This window comes from Zootoca vivipara, chromosome Z (genome assembly GCF_963506605.1).
Source record: "Zootoca vivipara chromosome Z, rZooViv1.1, whole genome shotgun sequence".
Classification (NCBI taxonomy): Eukaryota; Metazoa; Chordata; class Lepidosauria; order Squamata; family Lacertidae; genus Zootoca; species Zootoca vivipara.
Window position 1 is genome coordinate 7,727,799 of NC_083294.1, and position 22,279 is coordinate 7,750,077.

At 44.6% G+C, this 22,279-nt stretch overlaps 2 protein-coding genes across 2 annotated transcripts in view; both read right to left on the bottom strand.

Annotated features, from left to right (window-relative positions):
• Positions 1–7,928, bottom strand: part of LOC118084246 (collagen alpha-1(V) chain-like) — a 28,611-nt gene extending 20,683 nt beyond the window's left edge. The window contains exons 1-7 of the mRNA XM_035113624.2: positions 7,831–7,928; positions 6,905–6,958; positions 6,658–6,711; positions 3,189–3,242; positions 2,446–2,553; positions 950–1,003; positions 394–447 (exon numbers count right to left, since the gene is read on the bottom strand). Coding sequence (XP_034969515.2) covers positions 394–447; positions 950–1,003; positions 2,446–2,553; positions 3,189–3,242; positions 6,658–6,711; positions 6,905–6,910 — 330 coding nt within the window. The 5' untranslated portion in view covers positions 6,911–6,958; positions 7,831–7,928. The remainder of the gene's footprint in view (positions 1–393; positions 448–949; positions 1,004–2,445; positions 2,554–3,188; positions 3,243–6,657; positions 6,712–6,904; positions 6,959–7,830) is intronic.
• A 200-nt stretch (positions 7,929–8,128) lies between these two features.
• Positions 8,129–22,279, bottom strand: part of LOC118083899 (collagen alpha-1(XI) chain-like) — a 31,393-nt gene continuing 17,242 nt past the window's right edge. Inside the window, exons 7-20 of the mRNA XM_035112927.2 lie at positions 22,103–22,156; positions 21,058–21,111; positions 20,610–20,663; positions 18,514–18,567; positions 16,681–16,734; positions 15,566–15,610; positions 14,633–14,677; positions 14,317–14,424; positions 13,551–13,604; positions 12,625–12,678; positions 11,897–11,950; positions 10,778–10,885; positions 10,345–10,398; positions 8,129–8,559 (exon numbers count right to left, since the gene is read on the bottom strand). Of these exons, the coding sequence (XP_034968818.2) occupies positions 8,362–8,559; positions 10,345–10,398; positions 10,778–10,885; positions 11,897–11,950; positions 12,625–12,678; positions 13,551–13,604; positions 14,317–14,424; positions 14,633–14,677; positions 15,566–15,610; positions 16,681–16,734; positions 18,514–18,567; positions 20,610–20,663; positions 21,058–21,111; positions 22,103–22,156 (990 nt within the window). The 3' untranslated portion in view covers positions 8,129–8,361. The remainder of the gene's footprint in view (positions 8,560–10,344; positions 10,399–10,777; positions 10,886–11,896; positions 11,951–12,624; positions 12,679–13,550; positions 13,605–14,316; positions 14,425–14,632; positions 14,678–15,565; positions 15,611–16,680; positions 16,735–18,513; positions 18,568–20,609; positions 20,664–21,057; positions 21,112–22,102; positions 22,157–22,279) is intronic.

Below are 22,279 nucleotides of genomic sequence, written 5' to 3' on the forward strand. Positions count from 1 at the left end.
GAAGCTTGCCCCTTTGCTGGATGTTAAGTAAAAAGGTAGAGAAGGTGGGTAGGGGCTGGAGGAGGCAGACTGAGCTTGGAGGGGCAGTGCCCCAGTCACCCTAGTGGACCAGCCTTCACTGCCCCAAACACTCAAAGGCACCCTGGTTTGACTGGGGGTTCATGCAAAGTGTATGCACACCTCTAATAAGCATGATGTATCAAGGCAGGGTGGGGAATACAGAGCCACAGGAAAGCATCCCGACAAAGCATATAGTTCCAGCAAATATATTGGGATTCTTTTGCAGTATGTAACCCATTTTCTTAGGGTGAATCAGAATTCTGGAGGGGAGGGGTCCATGGAAGAATTTGATAATATGGTGATTGACTTAGATTCTAATACATGGTACTCCACCTGTTGGCCTGATGCCCCTTCCTGTCCCAGATCTCCTTTCTTGCCTGGGGGCCCCTGAAAGAAAGAAAGAAAGAAAGAAAGAAAGAAAGAAAGAAAGAAAGAAAGAAAGAAAGAAAGAAAGAAGGAAAGAGTAATACTAGAGCTGAAAGCTTATTCAATGAATCAGAACTAAAAACATTTAGCTTGCCTAAAACAGAAATCCACAGGTTCCCATCTTCAAATTTTGCTTCTAGAGGGTCACAGATTAGGAAGTTGCCTTATACTGAGTCAAATCCATTGGTTCATGTAGTTTAGGATTGTCTACGCTGGCTGGCAGCAGCTCTCCAGGGTTTCAGATTGTCTTTTCCAGCCCTGCCTGGAGCTGCTGGGGGAAATTCAGGTGCTCTAAAACCTTCCCTTTATCCTGAATGCCCATTGGTGGATTAGAATGTATCTCTAATGAATCCAGTCTTCTAATTGAATACGCACATGTATTCAGAGATATATGTCCTATGTGAAATCCCTCCCCACTGATCCCCTAAATGAATAGAAAGATGAGCAAGGAGAACCAACTCACATCAAGACCAACTAGCCCTGCTGCTCCAGTTTTACCAGGGGGACCACAATCACCCTAAAATTCAAGGGAGAGAAAACAAACATGTTCAATTGTAAAATCACAAGTGCAACCAAAGAGGAGTATGCAACTATTATATCTTGACAGTAGAATAGCTAGCCAGGGGCAGGGCGGGGAGAGGTAGGGAGCCTGCACTGGGCGGGGAGGCATAGGGTGCCATGGGGGGGGGTCTGTAGTGCACACTGTGACTGCTGTGCATTGGGGGGGGATCTGGCTAGCACGGCGGTTGCTGGGCGTTTTGGGCACTGCAGGGGGGTGGAGCCACTTCCCGTCCCTGAAAACGGCTGCTACGGAATTTTGGTGGCTGCCCTAAAAACAGCTCGGGTGCCAGCAGAGGTTACTATGTGGCTGTGTATTGCCTTCTGCCTGCAGTTAAAAGATGTACAGCCCACTCTTTATCAGCTCTACCTCATTCCACTGCATGAGTAGACCAAGCTATGTAGAACGGATCTGTGGCTACTAGCTATGAAAGCTATGTTCTACCTCCCCTGTCAGAGGCAGTGTGCCTCTTGTGTCCTGCTGCTGGGAAATGCAAGTAGGTAAAGGTGCTGCTGTGCTTAAGTCCTGCAGGCTTCATCTGGACATCTGGTTGCCCATTGTGAGAACAGGATGCTGGACTAGATGAGCCTTTAACTTGGTTCAGCAGCGCCCTTTTTATGTGCTTATGTTCTTTTGCTCTTCTGATCTATGATATGATAAAGTAGATACAGCTTTCTTTGTGCAATACATGCTTTTCATGGAAAAGGTCCAGCCCTTTAAAAGCAATTGAATGCACCCGAGCACCTAGCTTTCCCAGTACACCAAGCTCCCCCATACCTTCTGACACACAGGCAGGTCTGAACCTTGATGTTTCTCTTTTTATACATGAGTTACTGCCAAAATATGTCCCCAAGAATTGCTCAAGGGGGTTTGGAAGTGAGATCATTGCTACATATTACATATTGCAACTTCCCAAAAGCAGAGAAAATTAAGGGCAGCGCTGAAGGGTTTAATGCATTGTCTTGTTTTTAAGATGAGAGACCTAGGTTTTAACATCAGTTTTATTTATACAAGCAGAGCAAAGTGGAATCAAAGAGGCTCCTCCTGCAGCAGGTAAATCTGCCACTGGGGTTCCCAGAGGGCGGCTGTATCCTCTTATGCATCCTCCGCTTTAGTTATATCATACAAAGACAGTGCAGTCTCTGCCTTCTACCTGTCTATTTTGAAGTGCAAAATCAAATGGCAAACTTCTTCCCAAAGTGCTTTTCTGGCAACATCCAACCTCCTAAAGGTGTCATCTCCCAAAGGCTGGAGAGAGATTCTCTGATATCAAGGAACATTAAAATTCTTTTGCTAAGAAAATAAGCACTTACCAGTTTCCCACACAAAGTGAAAGGTCCATACACTGTAATCAAGATGGCAAGACTCAACAACACCATCAACTAAGAGCTAGGTGTTACCTTTTGGCCAGGCTCTCCTTTCCCACCTATATCTCCTTTCGATCCTTCCCGGCCATCAAAACCCTGGAGACCTTGAACACCCTTGGTACCCACAGGGCCTGCTGCACCCTAGGGAATGCAAATGAGAGAGACAGCACATTTTTTTACATTTTTTTTGAAAATGCCAAGCAAGAAGAGATGGTGCCCCATCCCAGCAACATGGTGGGAAATGTAGTTTTTCTAGCGTTCTTTTCCCCCCCTCTTATTTCCACTCCGACAGAAAAACGAGGATATCAAGCAACTGCTTTATTCATTCTCAATTGCTGCCAATTTTCTTTCATCTTCCTTGCATTTACTGCTTTTGTGGAACATCTAGAATTTGTGTGAATGTGTGTACACATGCATGCACTCAGGGCCGTCTTAAGTATATTTGGTGCCCTGGTGTCGTGGTCTGACGGATCCCTCCGGCGCCCCTGCCCTGCCCCGTTTCCCAGCGTGGCGGGCGGGCGGGCACAGCTCCGCGGTGGGGGCAGCTGCACAGTGCCCACCCCCTGGCGGGCAGGTGCCCTGCACCACCCAGCCTGGCTGTAGGGCCGGCCCTGCATGCACTCACTGGAGCTGAAGTCCAACAACATCTCATGCATGGGGGAGGAGCACAGGTTCCCCAACCCTGCTAGATAAACTCTTAATCTGAGCAGTTTCACTACTGAATCAGCAGCTCCTGAGCTCTGTCTTCCTGAACCATAATAATAGACAGTACTTACAGAAGGACCTGGCTTGCCCTGATCTCCCTTCCTCCCATCGTCTCCTGGGAAGCCCTGAAATAAAGAAATAACAGCAACACTTTCAGTCACAGTCATATTTCATTTATGCAATGCTTGCATGTTCAAAATGTTTCAACGACTTTTATTTTGTTAAAATGCTTATGAAGAATCATATAAGGTAGGTCAGGATTCTTATCCACATTTTGCTAACATTTTGTGTGTGTTTGTGGCTGAAGCAGAGACTAGGTTAGCAGAGAGTGGCAGCAGTATCATCAGTAGTTAGTACTGTGGGATAACCAGCCTCATATAACCAACATGCCTAAGTCTAATTAATGCAAGACAGGGTTAATACTACAGAGTAAGCTTAGCTACATCCACTTCCTTTTCATTGGGAGGAAATGGGTAACCAAGCCTATTGTTCTCCCTCAGTCTACCTAAGAAGCTCAGTGTGTGAGGAGGACTGAGCTGATTGTGCCAAGCTCAGACCACATGGCTCTCATGAGCCATTTGTTACTATACCAATAATTTAAGAACTTGTACCACTTTGGAACTAAACTAAGTTTTACTGCCTGTGCAACCTTTCTGACTGATGTATGGAAAGGCACAAGATGCTGAACTTTGGAGAATTGTAAGTAAACCATTGTACAGTGGTACCTTGGTTTAAGTACACAATTGGTTCCGGAAGTCTGTACTTAACCTGAAGCATACTTAACCTGAAGCAAACTAATGAAAAGTGGATTAATCAGTTCCAGACGGTCCGCGGAGTACTTAAACTGAAGCGTACTTAACCTGAAGTGAACTTCCCCATTGAAAGTAATGGAAAGTGGATTAATCCGTTTCAGACGGGTCCGCGGAGTACTTAAACTGAAAGTACTCAAACCGAACCGTACTTAAACTGAGGTAGGACTATAACTTAATAAATGTGTGTTCTTTTCCTATGGTGGGGGGGGGGGAGAGGAGATTATTTTGGAACTCACTTGGAAATATATATATTTTAAAGGCCAACAGCATATACTTCCACACTTTACTTTGCTGCATATTTTGAGTTTTAAAATCTCTGCTGGTGTTCTCTCACCAAAAAGTACTTGCCTCAAACCTGGATCTTGGCATCCAGGGAATTCTCTTTTTATACCTACTTTGCTTCCTTGCCACCATCAAATACATGCTAGGCTGTTGAAAGGGCATGGGGGGGGGCTTTAGCTCAATGGCACAGCATCCGCTTTGTTTGCACAGGGTCCCTGATTCAATCTCTGGCATCCCTAGGTGGGGCTGGGAGAGACACCTCTTTGCAGCACCAGTGTGCCGCTGCTAATCCTGCTAGTCACTACAGGATATAAAGTGGAACCTCGGTTTATGAACACCTCGGTTTACGAATTTTCGGTTTACGAATGCCACGGACCCATCTGGAATGGATTAATTCACTTTCCATTACTTTCAGTGGGAAAGTTCGCTTCAGTTTATGAACGCTTCAGTTTATGAACAGACTTCCGGAACCAATTACACCCATGCTTTGGGTTAAGTACGCTTCAGGTTGAGTACTCCGCGGACCCGTCTGGAACGGATTAATCCACTTTCCATTACTTTCAATGGGATAGTTCGCTTCAGTTTATGTACACTTCAGTTTAAGTACCCCGCGGACCGTCTGGAACAGATTAATCCACCTTCCATTACTTTCAATGGGAAAGTTCGCTTCAGTTTATGAACGCTTCAGTTTATGAACAGACTTCCAGAACCAATTGTGTTCATAAACCAAGGTACCACTGTACTGAACTAGACAGGACCAATGGTTAGACTTGGGTCAGGCAGCCTCCATATGCTTGTTTTATTCAGCTCTTTATTCAGAGCCAAGAGGTCTTGGAACATACATTGCTCTTTGATGAAAGACAAAGAGCTGAGTGACAGAATCCATACTTCCTATGCAAAAGACCTCCAGTTCAGTCCTCAGCATCTTCAAGTAGACTCTTTCCTGAAACCGTGGAGAGCCACTGCCAGTCAGTGCAGAAAGTACTGAACTAGCTGCAACAGTGGTCTAGTCTGGATGAGGCAATTTCCCACATTTCTATGAAGAACATCTGCCTCTAGTTGGAGTCTCTGTCTGGAGGGTTGTGGTAACACTGGCTGCTAGTGATGGATAAATCTCTTAATTTCTTCCTTTTTCCCTCTGAAGGTCAGCTCTCCACATTTCTCCATAAATTTGTGGTGTTAAACAAACAAAAATCCTCTCAAACGTCTGACAGCATTTTAATGTTCTCCTACTTCTAGTGTAAATTTCCTCCCCATGCTTACATTGTGGTTTTATGTTGCAAACCACCCTGAGATCTATGGATGAACAGGCTGGTATACAAATTTAATAAATAATAATAATAGACAGCACCTGGTACTCCAGATCTATCATTATGAGGGCAATGTGATCCAGCTATACATCTGATTTACACAACTTTTTGCAAGCAATATTGTTTTACAGAATGCACTGTTGTATGCTATTTTCTCCAGCACGTGAATTTTTCTTTTTCTTTAAATTTTCTTTATACTTTTCAGATATATGCATTTCACTGATTTTACAATCATTTTGACATTTTAAAACTTGACTTCCTTCCCCCTTTCTGCAGTTCCTTAAATTTATTTTTAATATCTTCTGCATATCCAAATTAACTAAACTTACTCAGTTATTTATCTTCTTTAAATATATACTCTTACGTAGCTGCAGGTTATTAGTATAATCCTGCCAGTGTTTTTATGTGTCTATGTGATTACAGTGGCGTAGCTAGCCGCCTGGCTGCCCGGGGCGGCAAACCCGAAGGCAGTTTGCCGCCCCGGAAAGGAGGCATGCAATGCAGCGCCACGGCAAACCCTGCAAGCAAGCCACAGAGTGAGGCTTCTTCTCCATTGGGGCTTCTCCTCCATGGCAGCGGCCGCGTCACACGGCAGTGGCCGTCGGAGGTGGTCAGCCCCATCCAGCCTGCTGCCCCCCGCCCAGCCTGCTGCCCGTGGCGGCGTCCCCCCCGCCCCCTATTACTACGCCACTGTGTGTTTACAGTTTATCTGTAAATATTCAACAAACCATTTCCATTCCTTTATAGAAAGTGTGTTATCTTGATTTCTTATTCTTCCAGTATGTGCATTTTTCATGCAGGCTTTCCTCTAATATGTCTAGTTTTGCACACATTTATTTATTTTAGAAGCAAAAAAACCTTGAGAAGTGTGAATTTTGAAGGATGGCTGTGTTTTGATTTGCATATCGTTTCAGTAAGTGCAAATCTGATAGCATCCTGTTAAAATGTGAACATTATTATTATTATGAAATTTCTATACCGCCCTTTGCCCGAAGATCACAGGGTGGTTTACAGTATCAAAACACCTACTGATGGTATTCCAGACCTATCATTATGAGGGGGAGTGTGAGTCACCTTTACATATTATTTATATCTCAAGAAGAATGAGATTTGGGTACCAAGTGTCTTGCCCTTACCGCCAGTCCGGTAGCACCACTGGGTCCAATTGCACCATGAGGTCCTGGCTTTCCCTGAGAGGAAGAAGAAAAGAAGGGTGGGAAGAATTGTGAAATAGGAAGCGCCATTTTGCTACCTGGGAAACAGGTGAGCTGCCTCAGTTAAATTGATGATACTTACTCCCTGCACACACATATACTTCTCCCAAAGCTATAATCTTTTTTTTTGGTCTCATATCCCTTACTCTACCAGCAAAGTCATGGGTACCTTCATTCCTTCAGGACCATCCAATCCAGGAAGCCCCCGGACTCCAATTTCACCCTGCAATGCCAAAAAAGAGCAAAGGTCACTGATTAGACACATCTCTCTGGCTTTGATGTGTGTCATGTTCCCAGCTTGAGGGCCCCAGTGTTGGCCTGAGGAAGGCTCTGATTCATTTGAATGTTGGGCCCCGCTCTAGGTGCGGCATAGGTTCCGGCATGTTTCCTGGAGGTGCAACTACAGCAGCAGTAGAACACAACAAGAAGTTTCACCAGCATGCAGCAGCAAGTTGACATCAAACCACTGTTTATTTCGCAGTGCCACAAGTACCGCCACCTCTAATGCTGGCCATGCTGGCTAGGGGTTGATGGGAGTTGTAGTTCAACAACATCTAGAAGGCCACAGACCCTCCTATTCCTGCTTTGGGATCCAGGGGTACTGCTGAGCAGCCCAGCTTAGCAGTCCAAGTTGTCATGCCTCCTGTATCCTGCAATGACCTGGACACAGAGTTAGAGGCAGCAGGGGCACCAGATGGGGAGCCAGGTTTAGAACTGCCTGTGGAAGATAGAGAGACCACTGTGACAAAGATGGTTGGGCTCCCACCAGGTGGGAGACTATGGAAAGGAAAAGTGCCCATCTTCGGGCCAGAGGGTTGACTCCTTAAGGCTCTGAAGCTCTCAAGGGGGTGAAGAAGTAGTCTGGAGACAGAAGGATGAAAGGCCTCCCTCTGCCCCAATTGTTGTCTGTGCAAGTTGGATGTGCTCCAGGAACTGTTAACGTGCCTCACCTCCAGCTCTGCTGCTTTCCCTTTGGCATTGGACCAGAACACAGCTCAAGGACTTGGCCAATGCCTAAACCTTGCCAATGTGGTGTCTGTCACTTGCAGGTCCAGCATGACCTCTGTGAGGCCACAGCTATTATATGTGACCTACCTGTGCTCCTCTTGCTCCTCCAGGTCCTGCAATTCCAGCTATGCCTGCTTGGCCCTTTATGGAAAAATAGAGAAGAGAAAATGAGGCACAGGGTGAATTAAACTGATTCTCCCGATGGAAACTCTGGAGACAGAATCTGCCCTAGCTCCTTCCCCACTAGGAAAATAAAAAACCATTTACGAGAGCAGGCATGCTTTTTAGGCACAGAGACAATGCTTTGGGAGTGAAAGCACTTATCAAAGATCAGGGAAATCCACCTGCTTTATCAGTTTGATGTTTTTGTCACTTCTCCGTTTTATTGTTACAAAGGATGTTGTTATATTGCTGGAATGTTTTGCTCCTGTTTCTTTTTTTAAATTTCTTTTGGTAAAGAAATATTGTATGGTGCTCTGGAATTCATCAGAATGGAGGGTGGCCTAGAAATCTGTAAACAAATAAATACATTTCTGATTCTGTAGGTCCAGGTTCACAAACTAGAGAAATCCCGGCACAGCAGTGGGACTTGTGGGTATCAACTCCCTCTCCTTTTGTCTATGACTGTTCAGCCAGGTTTGCAGGGGCTGATGGGTGTTGTAGTCTCCATCCCTGCATCATTAGTTGGAATGCTGTTAGTGTACTTGCCAAGAAACCTTCTTGTCCCTTTTCTCCTCTGCGACCTTTTCCACCAACTGGCCCCATAGTGCCACGTGGCCCAGGCAGCCCTGAAGGTCCTCTGCTGCCATTGCTGCCCTGTTCCAGAAGAAAAAGGAGGAGGAGAAAGATTATTATCATTACTCCATTGGTTCTTAGTCTTTAAACCACTGGTGTGCCATGTCTGGGGGTGGGGTGGGGGGGTTCACCTGCTAATCATCTTCTAAGGATCACCTGCTGATTCAGGGGCTGTCTTCCACTCTGGGCAAATTTCTTGTGGCCTATGCCAATGGTGGGCAAGGCCAGAGGCAAAAATAGGTGGAACAATAAATATAAATTTGACACCTGTACAGTAGGCTAGTTTCTACACACACACACACACACACACACACACACACACACACACACCTCTATCCTTCCTCCAGGCAAGTGAGTGGCATTACCAGAGCTTGAGAATAAATTCAAGCTAGGCAAAAACAGTTAAGGAGGGTGCCAAGAGCATGTGATTGGAGAGAGTCATGAGAGATGCAGAGAGAGAGAATCCTGTGGACCAGGTCTGAGGTTTCTCACCCATGTCATATAACTGTGCTGGTTGTCTGAAGCCACTGCAACATTTTTTATTTTATTTTTACTGTTGGCCACTGTGAGAACAGGAAGCTGGACCAGATGGACCATTGGCCTGGTTCATTTAGGGATCTTCTTAAGTTTTCATCCCTGACAATCATCCCTGATATCGGTCATGCTGACTGGAGCTGATGGGAATTGCAGTCCAACCTCTGAAGGACCACCGGTTCTCTATCTTTGTCCCATGTTAGAATAAAAGAATCCTAGGATTGTTGAGTTGGAAGGGACCCCCAAGGGTCATCTAGTCCAACACTCTGCAATACAGTATATGCTGCTGCTGTTATATTTATTACCCACCCTTTACCAGTAGATTCCAGGGTGTGTTACAACCAATTTTAGATCAGTATTAAACACAGCCAAAACAAATTGCAACCACAGGAATACGCTGGGAATGAACATAGTGCAATGGATGAAGTGTCAGACCAGGACCTGAGAGCACAGGGTTTGAATCCCTACTCATTTGTGAAACCTGCTGGGTGACCTTGGACCAGTCTATCCTTACCCTACCTCATAGAGCTGTTGTGGGGATTAAATGAAGAAGGGGAGAACCATGTAGGCCGGCTTGAGCTCTTTGGGAATAAAAGTTGGGATATAAATGCAATAAATATTTAATAATAATAAATAAATTGTTTTCAAAGCTTGGACGTTTTTTTAATTAAAAAAACCCAGTGTTCATGACACTCCCTGGGTGACCTTAGGCAATTCACACTCTCTCAGTTCTAACCTACCTCACAAGGATAGCACGGAATGGGAAGGTAACTATGTATACCATCTTGGATTCCTTGAAGGAAAGATGGAATGTAAATGCAATAAACATGCAAATATGGTCAAAATGGAACACACTATGCTTTAAATGACTGCTTTCAATATTTATAAATATATATTTATATATATATATTTATAAATCTGCCTCCCATTTCTCAATTTTGTCTCTGCTCTTCGTCATACCCAGTTCTGCTCAAGCTGTTTCATGATATTGTTTTAAGTACCGTATTTTTCCATGTATAAGACTAGGTTTCCCCTCCTAATAAAAATGTCAAAAATTAGGGGGTGTCTTATACTCGGGGCCATCTCCCCCATTTTCCTAAAACTGAGTCCCCCAAAATAGGGGGCGCCTTATACATGGGGACATCTTATAGACAGAAAAATACGGTATATTCTAAGGAAAGAGAGAATATACCCTCAAGCCACTCAAACATTCTGAGAGATTATTGGTGAGAGGGAGCTAGACAGGGGAAAATCAGGACAGACCTACTACACCTTTTTCCCCTTTGGTCCCGGATCCCCCGGATCTCCAGGGTCCCCATCGTCACCCTGTAGAAGAGAAGCACATCTCTTTAGGAAAGGGCTTTGCACCATAACATCAAACCCTGTGCTCAGAATTCCCCACAGCAACCCCATGCATGAATCCAGCTTGCGGATACTGAGTCCAATGACACTGGCCAATGGAATCTGTTGTTGTGTCACACCATGCCCACTGATGTGAATTAAATTTAGTGTGGCATGTCCAAAGGCCACAGTTGTGTAGTGCAACAGGCACTGCAATTTGAAAGGAATACTGGAGAACAGAGCAGAAAGACTATCATTACAATCAGAAAAAAAAATCCTGTAATATCCCCCACATCTGAATGCACCCTTGCTGTTGATAACCTGGCCTGACAAACCCACTTCAAAGGAATTGTGTGCAGGTTACCTCTTTCCCTAGCTCTCCATATCCACCAGGCTGCCCTTCTGGGCCCTTCTCTCCGGTCTCTCCAATGCCACCTTGAACTCCTGGAACCCCCGGGGCTCCTCTATTACCCTGGAAAGCAATAATAAAGAAAGTATGACATTGGAACGAGCTGCTATTGAGTCTGGATTTACTCACAGTATACTGATGGTGGTGGCAGCAGCTGCAAACCACAAAAGGGTTTTTCCTCCAGACTCTCAGTGTATCAGGACAGATTAAAGAAAGTACTTCTTCATGCAGCACATGATTAAACTAGGGAGCTTATTCTCACACTGGCCAACTTGATGCCCATGAAAAAACTGCTAGCAGGACCCAAGCACAGCAACACTCTCCCCTCCTGTAGTTTCCCAACTGGTATTCAGAAGCATTACTCTGACTGCGGAGGCAGAGCAGAGCCACAGCCTTCTCCTTCATTAATTTGTCCAGTCCTCTTTTAGAGCCATCCAAGTTGGTGGCCAACACTGCCTCCTGTGGGAGTGAGTTCCATCGTTTAACTATGAGCTGTATGAAGAGGTCCTTAGTTTTACCTGTCCTGAATCTTCCAACATTCAGCTTCATTGGATGCCCACAAGTTCTAGTGTTATGAGAGAGGGAAGAATGTTTTTCTCTGCCCACTTTCTCAGTGCCATGCATAATTCTATAAACTTCTATCATGTCATTAGTTCTCTAAACTAAAAACCAAATGCTGGAACCTTTACTCAACTGTAGCCACAAGAACCTTTGAGCAGATGAATGAATTTGGCAAATGTGAGTTCCCACAGGTGGAATAATAATAATAATAATAATAATAATAATAATAATAATAATAATAAATTTTTATTTATACCCCGCCCTCCCCAGTCAAAAACCGGGCTCAGGGCGGCTGACACCAACAGAACCACAATAAAACATAAAAACAATTAATTAAAATACAGATTAAAATACAGTATTAAAATTTAAAGTGCAGCCTCATTTCAAGTAGGCCATTTCAAGGAGGCCATAGAATGCCTATCAAGCTTCTTCCTATAGAACAAGAGCAACATCCTCTGAATTTTAAGATTCTCAAAACCCAGGTGGTTCAAGAGAAAACCTGTTAGCACTCACCTGTTCCCCCTTTAACCCAGGTTGACCTTCCACTCCAGGTAAGCCTGGGACACCCTAGAGGGAAAAGAAACACACTATAATAATCCTGCACTCTGTTTTAAACACACACATGCACATAGAAAAAGGAGAGCACAAATATCACAGGTTGGTGGATTTCACAAAGTTTTGGTATGGATTAAGGATAGGGGATAGTCCCGGATTTGCACTTTGCAAACAAGACACAGTTCTCATTTGTGTGTCAAATGTATAAAAGTGAGACACTTTTGGCTAGTACCGGTATAAGCATTTTAACAAGCAATTTCCCTCTTATCAGAGCACAATCACATATATGAAATCGCATTCTGAAAGAAGGAAATTGCTTGTCAAAATGCTAATACTAGCCAAAACTGTGTACAAAAAATACTCACATTAGGAGAAAGCTGCATGAAAATGGATACAAATTTTCATGCAGACTTTTTTTTTGCAATGGGAGAACTGAAGTTGATGTGTTTGCATTTTTGTGTATAGAATAATTAGGCCCTATCTGCACCACTGTAGTTTAAGGGTGCTGAGAGTTGCTAGGACAATACCATCACCAGCAGTCCCTTTACAGAGTTCCAATTCCCAGAGTTCTCTTTAGGTATTTTTTAATACATCTCCATTGAGGTTCTAGCATTGTAAACAGGGCAGCACCTGATAGAAACCAAAAGAGAGAGGGAAAGAGGATGTATTCCACTATATTTCCATACCTGTTCTCCATCCAGCCCACTGACACCAGCTGCACCAAGGCCTCCAGAGGCACCCTAAAGAAAAAAAGGTATTCAACAATAGAGGTTGCAAAAGATAGGTTTACACAGAGCAGTGTTGCTCAGACTGGGAAAGCCCACAGCTTATTGGTAGAGTATATAGTTGGCACGCAGAACGCCCCAGGTTCAATCCCAGGTATTTCCAGGCAAGCAATTCAAATCCAACATTGACACCAACTGGGATAAATATTTCAGAAGGTAAATATGGAGAGTGGCATGTATTTAGGTAAAGGTAAAGGGACCCCTGACCATTAGGGTTAGTCGTGACCGACTCTGGGGTTGCGGCGCTCATCTCGCGTTATTGGCCGAGGGAGCCGGCATACAGCTTCTAGGTCATGTGGCCAGCATGACAACGAACAGAGCAGCACACGGAAACACCGTTTACCTTCCCACTGTAGTAGTACCTATTTATCTACTTGCACTTTGACGTGCTTTCGAACTGCTGGGTTGGCAGGAGCTGGGACCGAGCAACGGGAGCTCACCCCGTCGCGGGGATTCGAACCGCCGACCATCTGATCGGCAAGCCCTAGGCTCTGTGGTTTAATCCACAGCGCCACCTGGGATGTATTTAGCAGGTGCCAAAAGGGCAACAGAGAAGGTGCCTGTCTGATATGCAATGGGAGGGAGTTCTAAGTTCTAACATGACACCAAAAGTCCAACATTGTTGGACCTCCTGAAAGGATAGCATTTGCAGAGTATGCTCCTGCAGAACACAGGGATCAGTTGTGTACACAGGGGATGAGATGATCTTTTAAGATTAGTATTCCAGCTCTTACGAGAACAAAATAATGCCTTTAGCTCTTTGACATGTAGCAACCTTGGAAGACAAGTGTGTGGGTGATATCCTCTTACTTCCCCCCTTAACTTACCTTTTCTCCTTTCTCTCCAATGGGCCCCACTAGACCTGTTGGCCCATCTGTTCCCTGTAAAGATAGTATGCAGTTTACAATTAAGGACAAGTGGACATCTCCTGTTGTACATTAACATTGTTTTGTTTGATGATAATCTGTTGCTCCACCTGCCTACCAGGATAAACTCAGAAAAAATGTCTAAAATTAAATCCTGGAAATAGCAGGTGAGTTCCTTATTGTTATTTTAATTGTACTTCCTTCTTATGCTCCCCACCCCCTTTACAGGTTATTGATGGTAATAGTTAAATCAGGAAAACCTGAGGAAATCACTTAAATCAATGCACATACGCACTAGTGTAGTAGGCTAATTTCTAGTAATACACTCACTCATCTCTGTCTTCCATTCAGGCATTATCAAGGGTGCCATTCCAGCCAGGTAAAAACACTCAAGTAGGATGTGAAGTAGGGCTGGTGAGGGGTGCAGTCTGGGGAGAATCTCAAGAGGCTTGGGGGACTGCTTTTGGCCCCCAAGCCAGGGCTTTCCATCTTGGCATATGTAACAGTGAAACTGTCCTTCAATCACAGCACAGAGAGACCAGTGATTATTTTCTCTATGGGGCAAAGGGGTTGGCTTGTTTACACAAGCCATCTGGGCACTCTTCGATACTGATATCCCTTCAGTCCTGCCTGGTTAAGAAGACCCTCTTACCCCCTACTGAACCTGGAGCTGTCACCAAGCTCCAAACCACATAGCATCCAGGCACAGATACGTATATGTACATACCGGGTACCCTGATGGACCAGTCACTCCCACTGGACCAATGGACCCCACCTCTCCTGCTGGTCCTTGCTTTCCTGGGATGCCATTTTGTCCATGTATGCCAGGAAGTCCCTATGGAGTAGGAAAAAGCATTTCTTGGTGGTGGTGGTGGTGAATCAGGGTGCATAAATGCATTCCATAAAGAAAGAAAAGAACATTTTCAGTTGCAAGCTCATAAAGAGATGAGGATCCCTTCTTTCTTGCCATGACTGTGGGAAGGGGCATGGCAGGATCAGGACTAAGTGAGCCCTTACCCATGCTCAGGTAACCATATGCTTACCAAGGTTCCAGGAAATCCCCTGGGGCCCACATCTCCCATTCTGCCCTGAAAGAAATGAGAAGGTTATTCCTGCAGAGGATGGACACCATCTTTTCATACTCTAGCCTCTAGTTTTCATATTCATCTTTGAGCAGGGTGGGGTACTGCAGGATGAGCACTTTTAGCAGGATAACGTTGTGGTGTTTATCGTTTAGTAGGGTGGAGTAGGTGGTGTGCTTTTATAATACTGCATGATGAACACTTTTACTAAAATAATGTAGTTGTGCTCTTTTGATGCTGGTTTAGATTTTGCATTTGTATGTTTTTTTTTTAAAAAAATTGCAGGTTGCTTTGAGGCATTTTCTGCAGTAAGTGATGAATAACTGTTAATAATAATGTGACTCATCAGTTGAAACTGGCATGTTGATATGGATGGTGGCAGGGAGAATAAAGTGGTAACTTCTGCTGGTCTATTCTCATCTACCCCCCCCCCTCCAGGTGCCACAGCTCTGATTCTGCCCCATCCCACCCACACTGCTGATAGAGCCGATCACTTATCTGCCATGTGAGTCACGAAGAATAATAAAAAAGGATTTCATTCTCATTTATTAAAACTAGGACTGTGGGGGCTGGTATGTGGCTCTCCATATGTTTTTGGACTCCAATTGCCATCAGCCCCGGCGTGGCCCATGGCCAGGGACTATGGGAGTCATAGTTCAGTTGCACCTGGAAGGCCATAGTTTAGCCGCCCTTAATGTAGAGACATGCTCTCACCCACAGCTATGATGTCACACAAAGGCACACATTATGCAGGCCCAGGTGATCAGTATTAGTGTAAGGGTGAGCAGGTCAACTTATGTATGACGGAATGGAATAAAATAATAATAATAAATAAATTAAATAAAATAGGAGATGTTACTTTTAAAAAAAATGGAGATGAGGAGGGAAACATACCTGTGGGCCAGGAAGGCCTTTCATGCCAGGTGGCCCTGGTGGACCCTATGCAGGGAGAAAAGCCAAACAAGGTAAAAAAAAACAAACCCTCTGCTGCCAAGTGACCACTCAGGGCTCTCGGACCCCCCCCCAAGTGTCCCTATTTTCCAGGGACGTCCCTGATTTAGAGAAACCATCCTGGTTTCTGGTTTGATCCCAGAATGTCCCACTTTTCCTTAAAGGTAAAGGTAAAAGGACCCGTGACCATTAGGTCCAGTCATGACCGACTCTGGGGTTGCGGCGCTCATCTCACGTTATTGGCCGAGAGAGCCGGTGTACAGCTTCCAGGTCATGTGGCCAGCATGACTAAGCCGCTTCTTGTGAACCAGAGCAGTACACGGAAACGCCGTTTACCTTCCCGCTGGACCTATTTATCTACTTGCACTTTGACGTGCTTTTGAACTGCTTTTGAAGGTTGGCAGGAGCTGGGACTGAGCAATGGGAGCTCACCCTGTCGCGGGAATTCGAACCACCGACCTTCTGATCAGCAAGCCCTAGGCTCTGTGGTTTAACCCACAGCGCCACCCACATTCCTTAGGATGTCCCTATTTTTGTTGGGAAAATGTTGGGAGGGCAAGGAGTTATCACAACCCCCGAGCCATCTGAAGGCAATACTGTATAGGGAAAGTTGCTTTTTAAATGTAATGTTTTATTATGTTTTTATATGTGTGGGAAGCTGCCCAGTGGCTGGGGCAACCCAGTAAAGTGTGTAGGGTATAAATAGTAAAATTATCATTCTGGAATGGGGACTCCCTATTTTCATCAGGAAAATGTTGGAGGGTATGGACTCTCTAACCTTGCAAATGAACTCTGTCTCCCGGTTGATCCCAATGTAGCCCAATAGAACTGGGGAAGTTAAGAACATAAATAGAACCTTGCTGGATCAGGCCAGTGGCCCATCTAGTCCAGCATCCTGTTCTCATACTGTTGAACCCGATACCTATGGGGAAACCCACAAGCAGAACCGAGCACAAGAGCCCTCTCCCCTTGTGTGGCTTCCCCAAAACTGGTTTTCAGGAGAATCACTGCCTCCAACCATTTAGGAGTAAGGGAGCATAGCAGAAAAGAACACTCACTTTGGAACCAGATTCGCCTGGAAATCCAGTGGAGCCTCGGATTCCAGGCTCTCCCTGTGAAGATGGCAAAAGGCGGGGGAAGTAGAGAGAAGAGAGGACAGGAAAGCATAGTTTACTATGAGATCACTTCCTTACATACAGTAGCAGCACCATCATCAGTGTTAGTATGGTCTCCCCATATGGTTAGTGCATGAACAAACGCACACAGATCTCACTAATACCTGCTGACAACAGATGTACCATATTTGTGCGTGTATAAGACACCCCGATGTATCAGACGACCCCTATTTTTGGGGACTCCAAATTAAGAAAACACCCCTCAGCACTACCCATGTATAAGACGAACCACAATTTCAAACCTAATTTTTTGGTTAAAAAACCCTAGTCTTATACAGGGGAAAAATACAATAAGTAGGGTTTTTTGTGAGCAAATAGCATGTTGTGGAAGAGGGATAGCTCGTTAGGAAATTTCCATGGTGTCACAACCCTGGGATCTAATTCCCCTTCCTTAGGAGATGAGATTGTTGACTCTTGCATAAGAATTACACACAATGCTACAAAAAACACTTCCAGAAGAGGGGCCCCTGGTACCAGGGCCCCCCAGGCCCAAGGAAATCACACTGCTATCCAGCCTGACTCAGAGGATGCCATCACAGAAGTACCGGTACAACCAGAGTCTCCTCCACTCCATTAGAATGAAAGAGTGTTGGAGAAGGCTGGGAAAAGTCCCAATTTAGTATTGGTAGCTCTTATGACTGAGACAGAACTATTTGCTCCCATATTGGGCTCAGTCTACGGTTAGTTGTTGCTGAAGCAACACCAGAGCACTGCTCTTCTTTATCCTTCAGCCTGAGCCCTGCACCAGGCTTGCCTCAAACGAGGTCAGTGTTTGCATACGACACATAGGGAACAATCTCCCCTTGTTCCAGCCCAGATCCCACACTCTTCACAGCCGCTTACTGTTAAGAAAGAGAAGTGGTATATCTTAATAGCGTTTTAAAATAGTACAGATGTTATTTAGTGTTGCAGAGCTAGACCTCTGAAATAAGCTACCAGCTGAGATTAAGACAGGTACTTAGCATCTTAATCACTAAGCAGTAGCCGGCAACATATTTGTTTAAGACCACACAATCATTTATGGAATATTAATTGAACAACTTTTAGAAATGGTTTTATTGCTTGTAGATACCATACTTTTCCGTCTATAAGACCAGTTTATTTTCAGTAAAAATCCTGCTAAAAATGGGGGTCGTCTTATACATGGGCAATGCACAGGGTGGATGTTTCTTCGGTTGCTGCCATGGCTGCTAGTGTCTATTCTCTGTGTTATTGGTTGCTGTGTCAATGGGTGGTTTTGATGCTGCAAGAATTGGGCGGGCAATTGGGAGCTTCTATTGGTGAGGGGACAGATGAGAAGCGGATTTTGTGACGCGTGCGGGTAAGCGATTTTCGGCACCCCCCCTTATAATTCTGTGCAACCTTCCACAGAAAAGCTCAACAACTCTGTGCCATCTCTCCCCATTTTCTTAAATTTGAGCCCCCCCCCAAAATAGGGGGCGTCTTATACATGGGGGTGTTTTATATACGGAAAAGTATGGTGCTTTGTATCTTTGTATTTCATATTGTTATTAAGAATCTGTGTCTTTTAAATTTTATCTCATTTTTAGGGTCTGCATCTTTTGTATCATATTCCATTTGGTTTTATTCTGCTCTGTTTGGGTGGCTTCTGGCTATGGAACAATTTATAAATCTGCAAAAATAAATAAACAGTAATGTTGCTTGGCCCTGGAAAACCTTTAATCTCCTGATGCCAAATGTTCTGACAGCCCCTACCTTTTTGCCCCTGGGACCAGGCTTTCCTCTGTCGCCAAATGATCCTGGATAGCCCTGGAATGTAAGGGTTTAACAGCACTTGTCAAGTTAATACCAGTAAGCCCTCTGTTACATGTGAAAAGGATCTGGGGATCTTAGTATACCACAAGCTTAACACACAGTGTGCTGCAGCAGCAGAAAAAGCTAATGAAACTCTAGGCTGCATCAACAGAAGTATAGTGTCCAGATCAAGAGAGGTGATACTACTGTTCTATTCTGCCTTGGCCCTACCTGTAGTCCTGTGTCCAATTCTGGGCACAACAATTTAAGAAGGTTGTTGACAAACTGGAACGCGTGCAAAGGAGGACAACCAAAATGATCAAAGGTCTGGAAATCAAGCCTTGTGAGGAATGGTTTAGAGGTGATAAGACAGCCATCTTCAGATATCTGAAGGACTGTCACATGGAAGAAGGAGCAAGCTTGCTTTCTGCTGCTCTGGAGGGTGGGGCCCAAACCAATGGATTCAAGTTACAAAAAAGGAGATTCCAACTAAACATCAGGAAAATTTTCTGATGGTAAGAGCTGTTCAACAACAGAACAGACTCCTTCAGAAAGTGGTGGACTCTCCTTCATTAGACATTTTTAAACAGGTTGGATGGTCATCTGTCAGAAGCTGTGATTCCTGTATTGTAGAGGTTGGACTATATAGTGTTTAGGGTTGCTTACAACTCAACAATCCTATGATCCTATGATTCCTAATACTACGACTCCAAAAAAAAGGTGTTCTAAGAATTAATGGGAAAGGAATGTTCCTGGTGGCCCACCTCACTTTTCACAGGTCAGGTCTCCTCCTTTCTGAGGATGAAGCAGAACTTCTTTTGGTCCACAACCTAAAGGGAACTCCTAGTCTGTTGGTCTTGGGCACAGGAGGGCTGGAGGTTGACTACCAACTGACTTCTCTGAAGTTTGTGGTGCAGTTTTTAAAATAGTTTTTTAAACTAATGCTTACACAGATGCATGCCTAGGAGAACTTGCACTCGGGAGCATACATAGGAATGTATTATAGGAAAAGAATGCATAACAAAAAGTGTGCTTTAAGGAGAAGTGCAAATGTCTTAAATGTGATTTTGTGTATACAAAAGAAACATGCATACAGCGGGAAAGGAGGCCATGACTGAGTACATGCAGAACTAAGTCAGAAGGGAAATAGGTTGATCCATCTTCCCCATTCTGGAGTAAGGTAAAGGGACCCCTGACCATTAGGTCCAGTCGTGACCGACTCTGGGGTTGCGCGCTCATCTCACTCTATTGGCCGAGGGAGGCGGCGTATAGCTTCCAGGCCATGTGGCCAGCATGACAAAGCCGCTTCTGGCAAACCAGAGCAGCACATGGAAACGCCATTTACCTTCTCACTGTAGCGGTTCCTATTTATCTACTTACATTTTGACGTGCTTTCAAACTGCTAGGTTGGCAGGAGCTGGGACCAAGCAACGGGAGCTCACCCCGTCACAGGGATTCGAACCGCCGACCTTCTGATCAGCAAGCCCTAGGCTCAGTGGTTTAACCCACAGCGCCACCTGGGTCCCCATTCTGGAGTAAGTATGGGCAAATATATCAATTTCAGTTTCTCATTTCTCCAGTTGTAAGTTCAGCATGCCACCCTTTTACATCAGCTTGTGATATAAAAAGTCCTCACAAAAAATTCATCAGCCTTCAGGTGCAATTTTCTCCTAATAAACACTTCTTAGTGTATGCAATTTTGCTCTGCAAGACTATGTATATTAAGCAATTTCCCCAAATATTATAGGTTGTATCCAGTGCAACCCAACACAGTGGACCTAACTTAGGTCCATTGATTTTAGCAGGTTTACTCTCAGTAATATGTAGTTGCTTTTTAAAGTTATTTTTGCTTGATTTTTGCACACTTCACCCCCAATATATACATTTTTGTGCCCATTACTTGGCTAGAGAACTGCACCACAAAATTCAGAGATGTGTGAATTTCAAAGAATGGCTGTGGTTCAGCTGGAGGAAGTGCAAATTAGGTAAGCTCCCATTTAAATGTGGAGTGAATTGAATGTCTCTCATCCTTTCTCTGGATAAGAGCCATCACTTACGTTGATGCCAACAATCCCTTGTAGCCCCTCTAGACCAGGTTTGCCAGGAAGGCCCTGGAATGGGAAAGGGGAAAAGAAAAAGAAAAGATAAACCCAGAAACTCAAATTATTGTCTTGAATCATTGTTAGTTTCTGCATTGATAACTTTCACAGAAGGAATTTTTAAACATTCCTATTTATCCAGGCATTTTGAAAAATAAAAGGTACTGCTCATGACAGCCCTGAGATTATTATATTTGAGATAAAGTGACTGCTTTTAGAAGTTATCAACTGGTGTTTAACTTCTTTTAGAAATTTATTGTTAACTGTTTTTACCTGGTCTAATTGCACTGTTTTATTACTGATGCACCATCCTTTGGGAGGAAGGGTGTGATATGCATTTAATAAACAAAGTAACACAGAGAGAATAAAATCTGAATAGATTTAATCTATTTTTATCAACTCTTACCCTCAGTCCTGGTGAACCTGGTTCTCCATTGACCCCTGTTTTGCCAGGACAGCCCTGTTCGGAAAAAGAAGTAATCAAAACAGTGTCCAGAGGGCATAATCTGGGGCTCAACCAAGCAATCAGGCCTTCTAAGCAATGGAAAACTACCTGCTGACTTTGGTGATGCATCACACTGGGAGCACCAATAAATTGTCACCGGTGCCAGCTCTAGTATTGCAGGATTCTTGGGCAACACATTCACCACTCTGCACAGTAAGAATGGTGGAGAGAAGTCTTCTCAAACAAAGGCCTGGGTAAAGAGGTCCGTCTTCTGACCAATCATTGCACAGCATGCAAGTGATGGCACAGAATACACTATAGAGGAGAGATCATACCACCATGTGGGGGCCACTGAAAATAAGGCCCTTTTGTGTGCCACCATCCTTCGAAGCAAAGAGCGTGGCAAAACTACAAATGGGACCTACTCTGCTGATCCTAACACCTGGGCAGTTTGAGATGAGAGGAGGTGCTCCTTCTGCCATTTGAGGGCAAATGTGTTTCTTCAGGTCAGTGTTAACGTCTTAAATTGGGCGTGGTACTGGCAACAAAGCTAATGGAGCAGCTTCATTACTTTCTGTAGAGATGGAAACCTAGGGGTACCATCGAAGAGGGGAGAAGAGGGTCCATCCCCTGAAGAGAGCCAGCAGAGTGGGGGAGGTGCCCAGCCCTCAGATTTTGACCCTACACAGTTCCCCCCGCCATGCCACTCCATTATTACAAAGCTCATCAAACTTTTTGGGATCATGGGCACATTGAAAACCAGAAAAGCTTTTGGGCCAGTCACCGTCCCTTAACCTAGCCTACCTTACAGGTTCTTGTGAAGGTAAAATGGGGGGGAGCACCACATATACCACCTTGAGCTCCTTGGAGGAAAGGTGGTATATAAATCTAACCACCACCACCACCACCACCATCATCATCATCTTATTGCTTCATTTCCCATAGGCAAGCTTCAGAGAGCTTTTGCACATCTCTGTATCCACACACAGTAGGAGACTCCATTTACCATTGATCCAGGAGGTCCATCATGTCCCCTGTCACCTTGAAAGCCCACAAAGCCCTGAAAATAGAAGGAGAACAAATAAAAACACTGCAGGCATCACTAGCAGCAGCAGATGTTTTGTTACAGATGTACAAATGGCAGAAAGGATGGCTGGCAGCTAGCTGTGGATTCACTGCATGC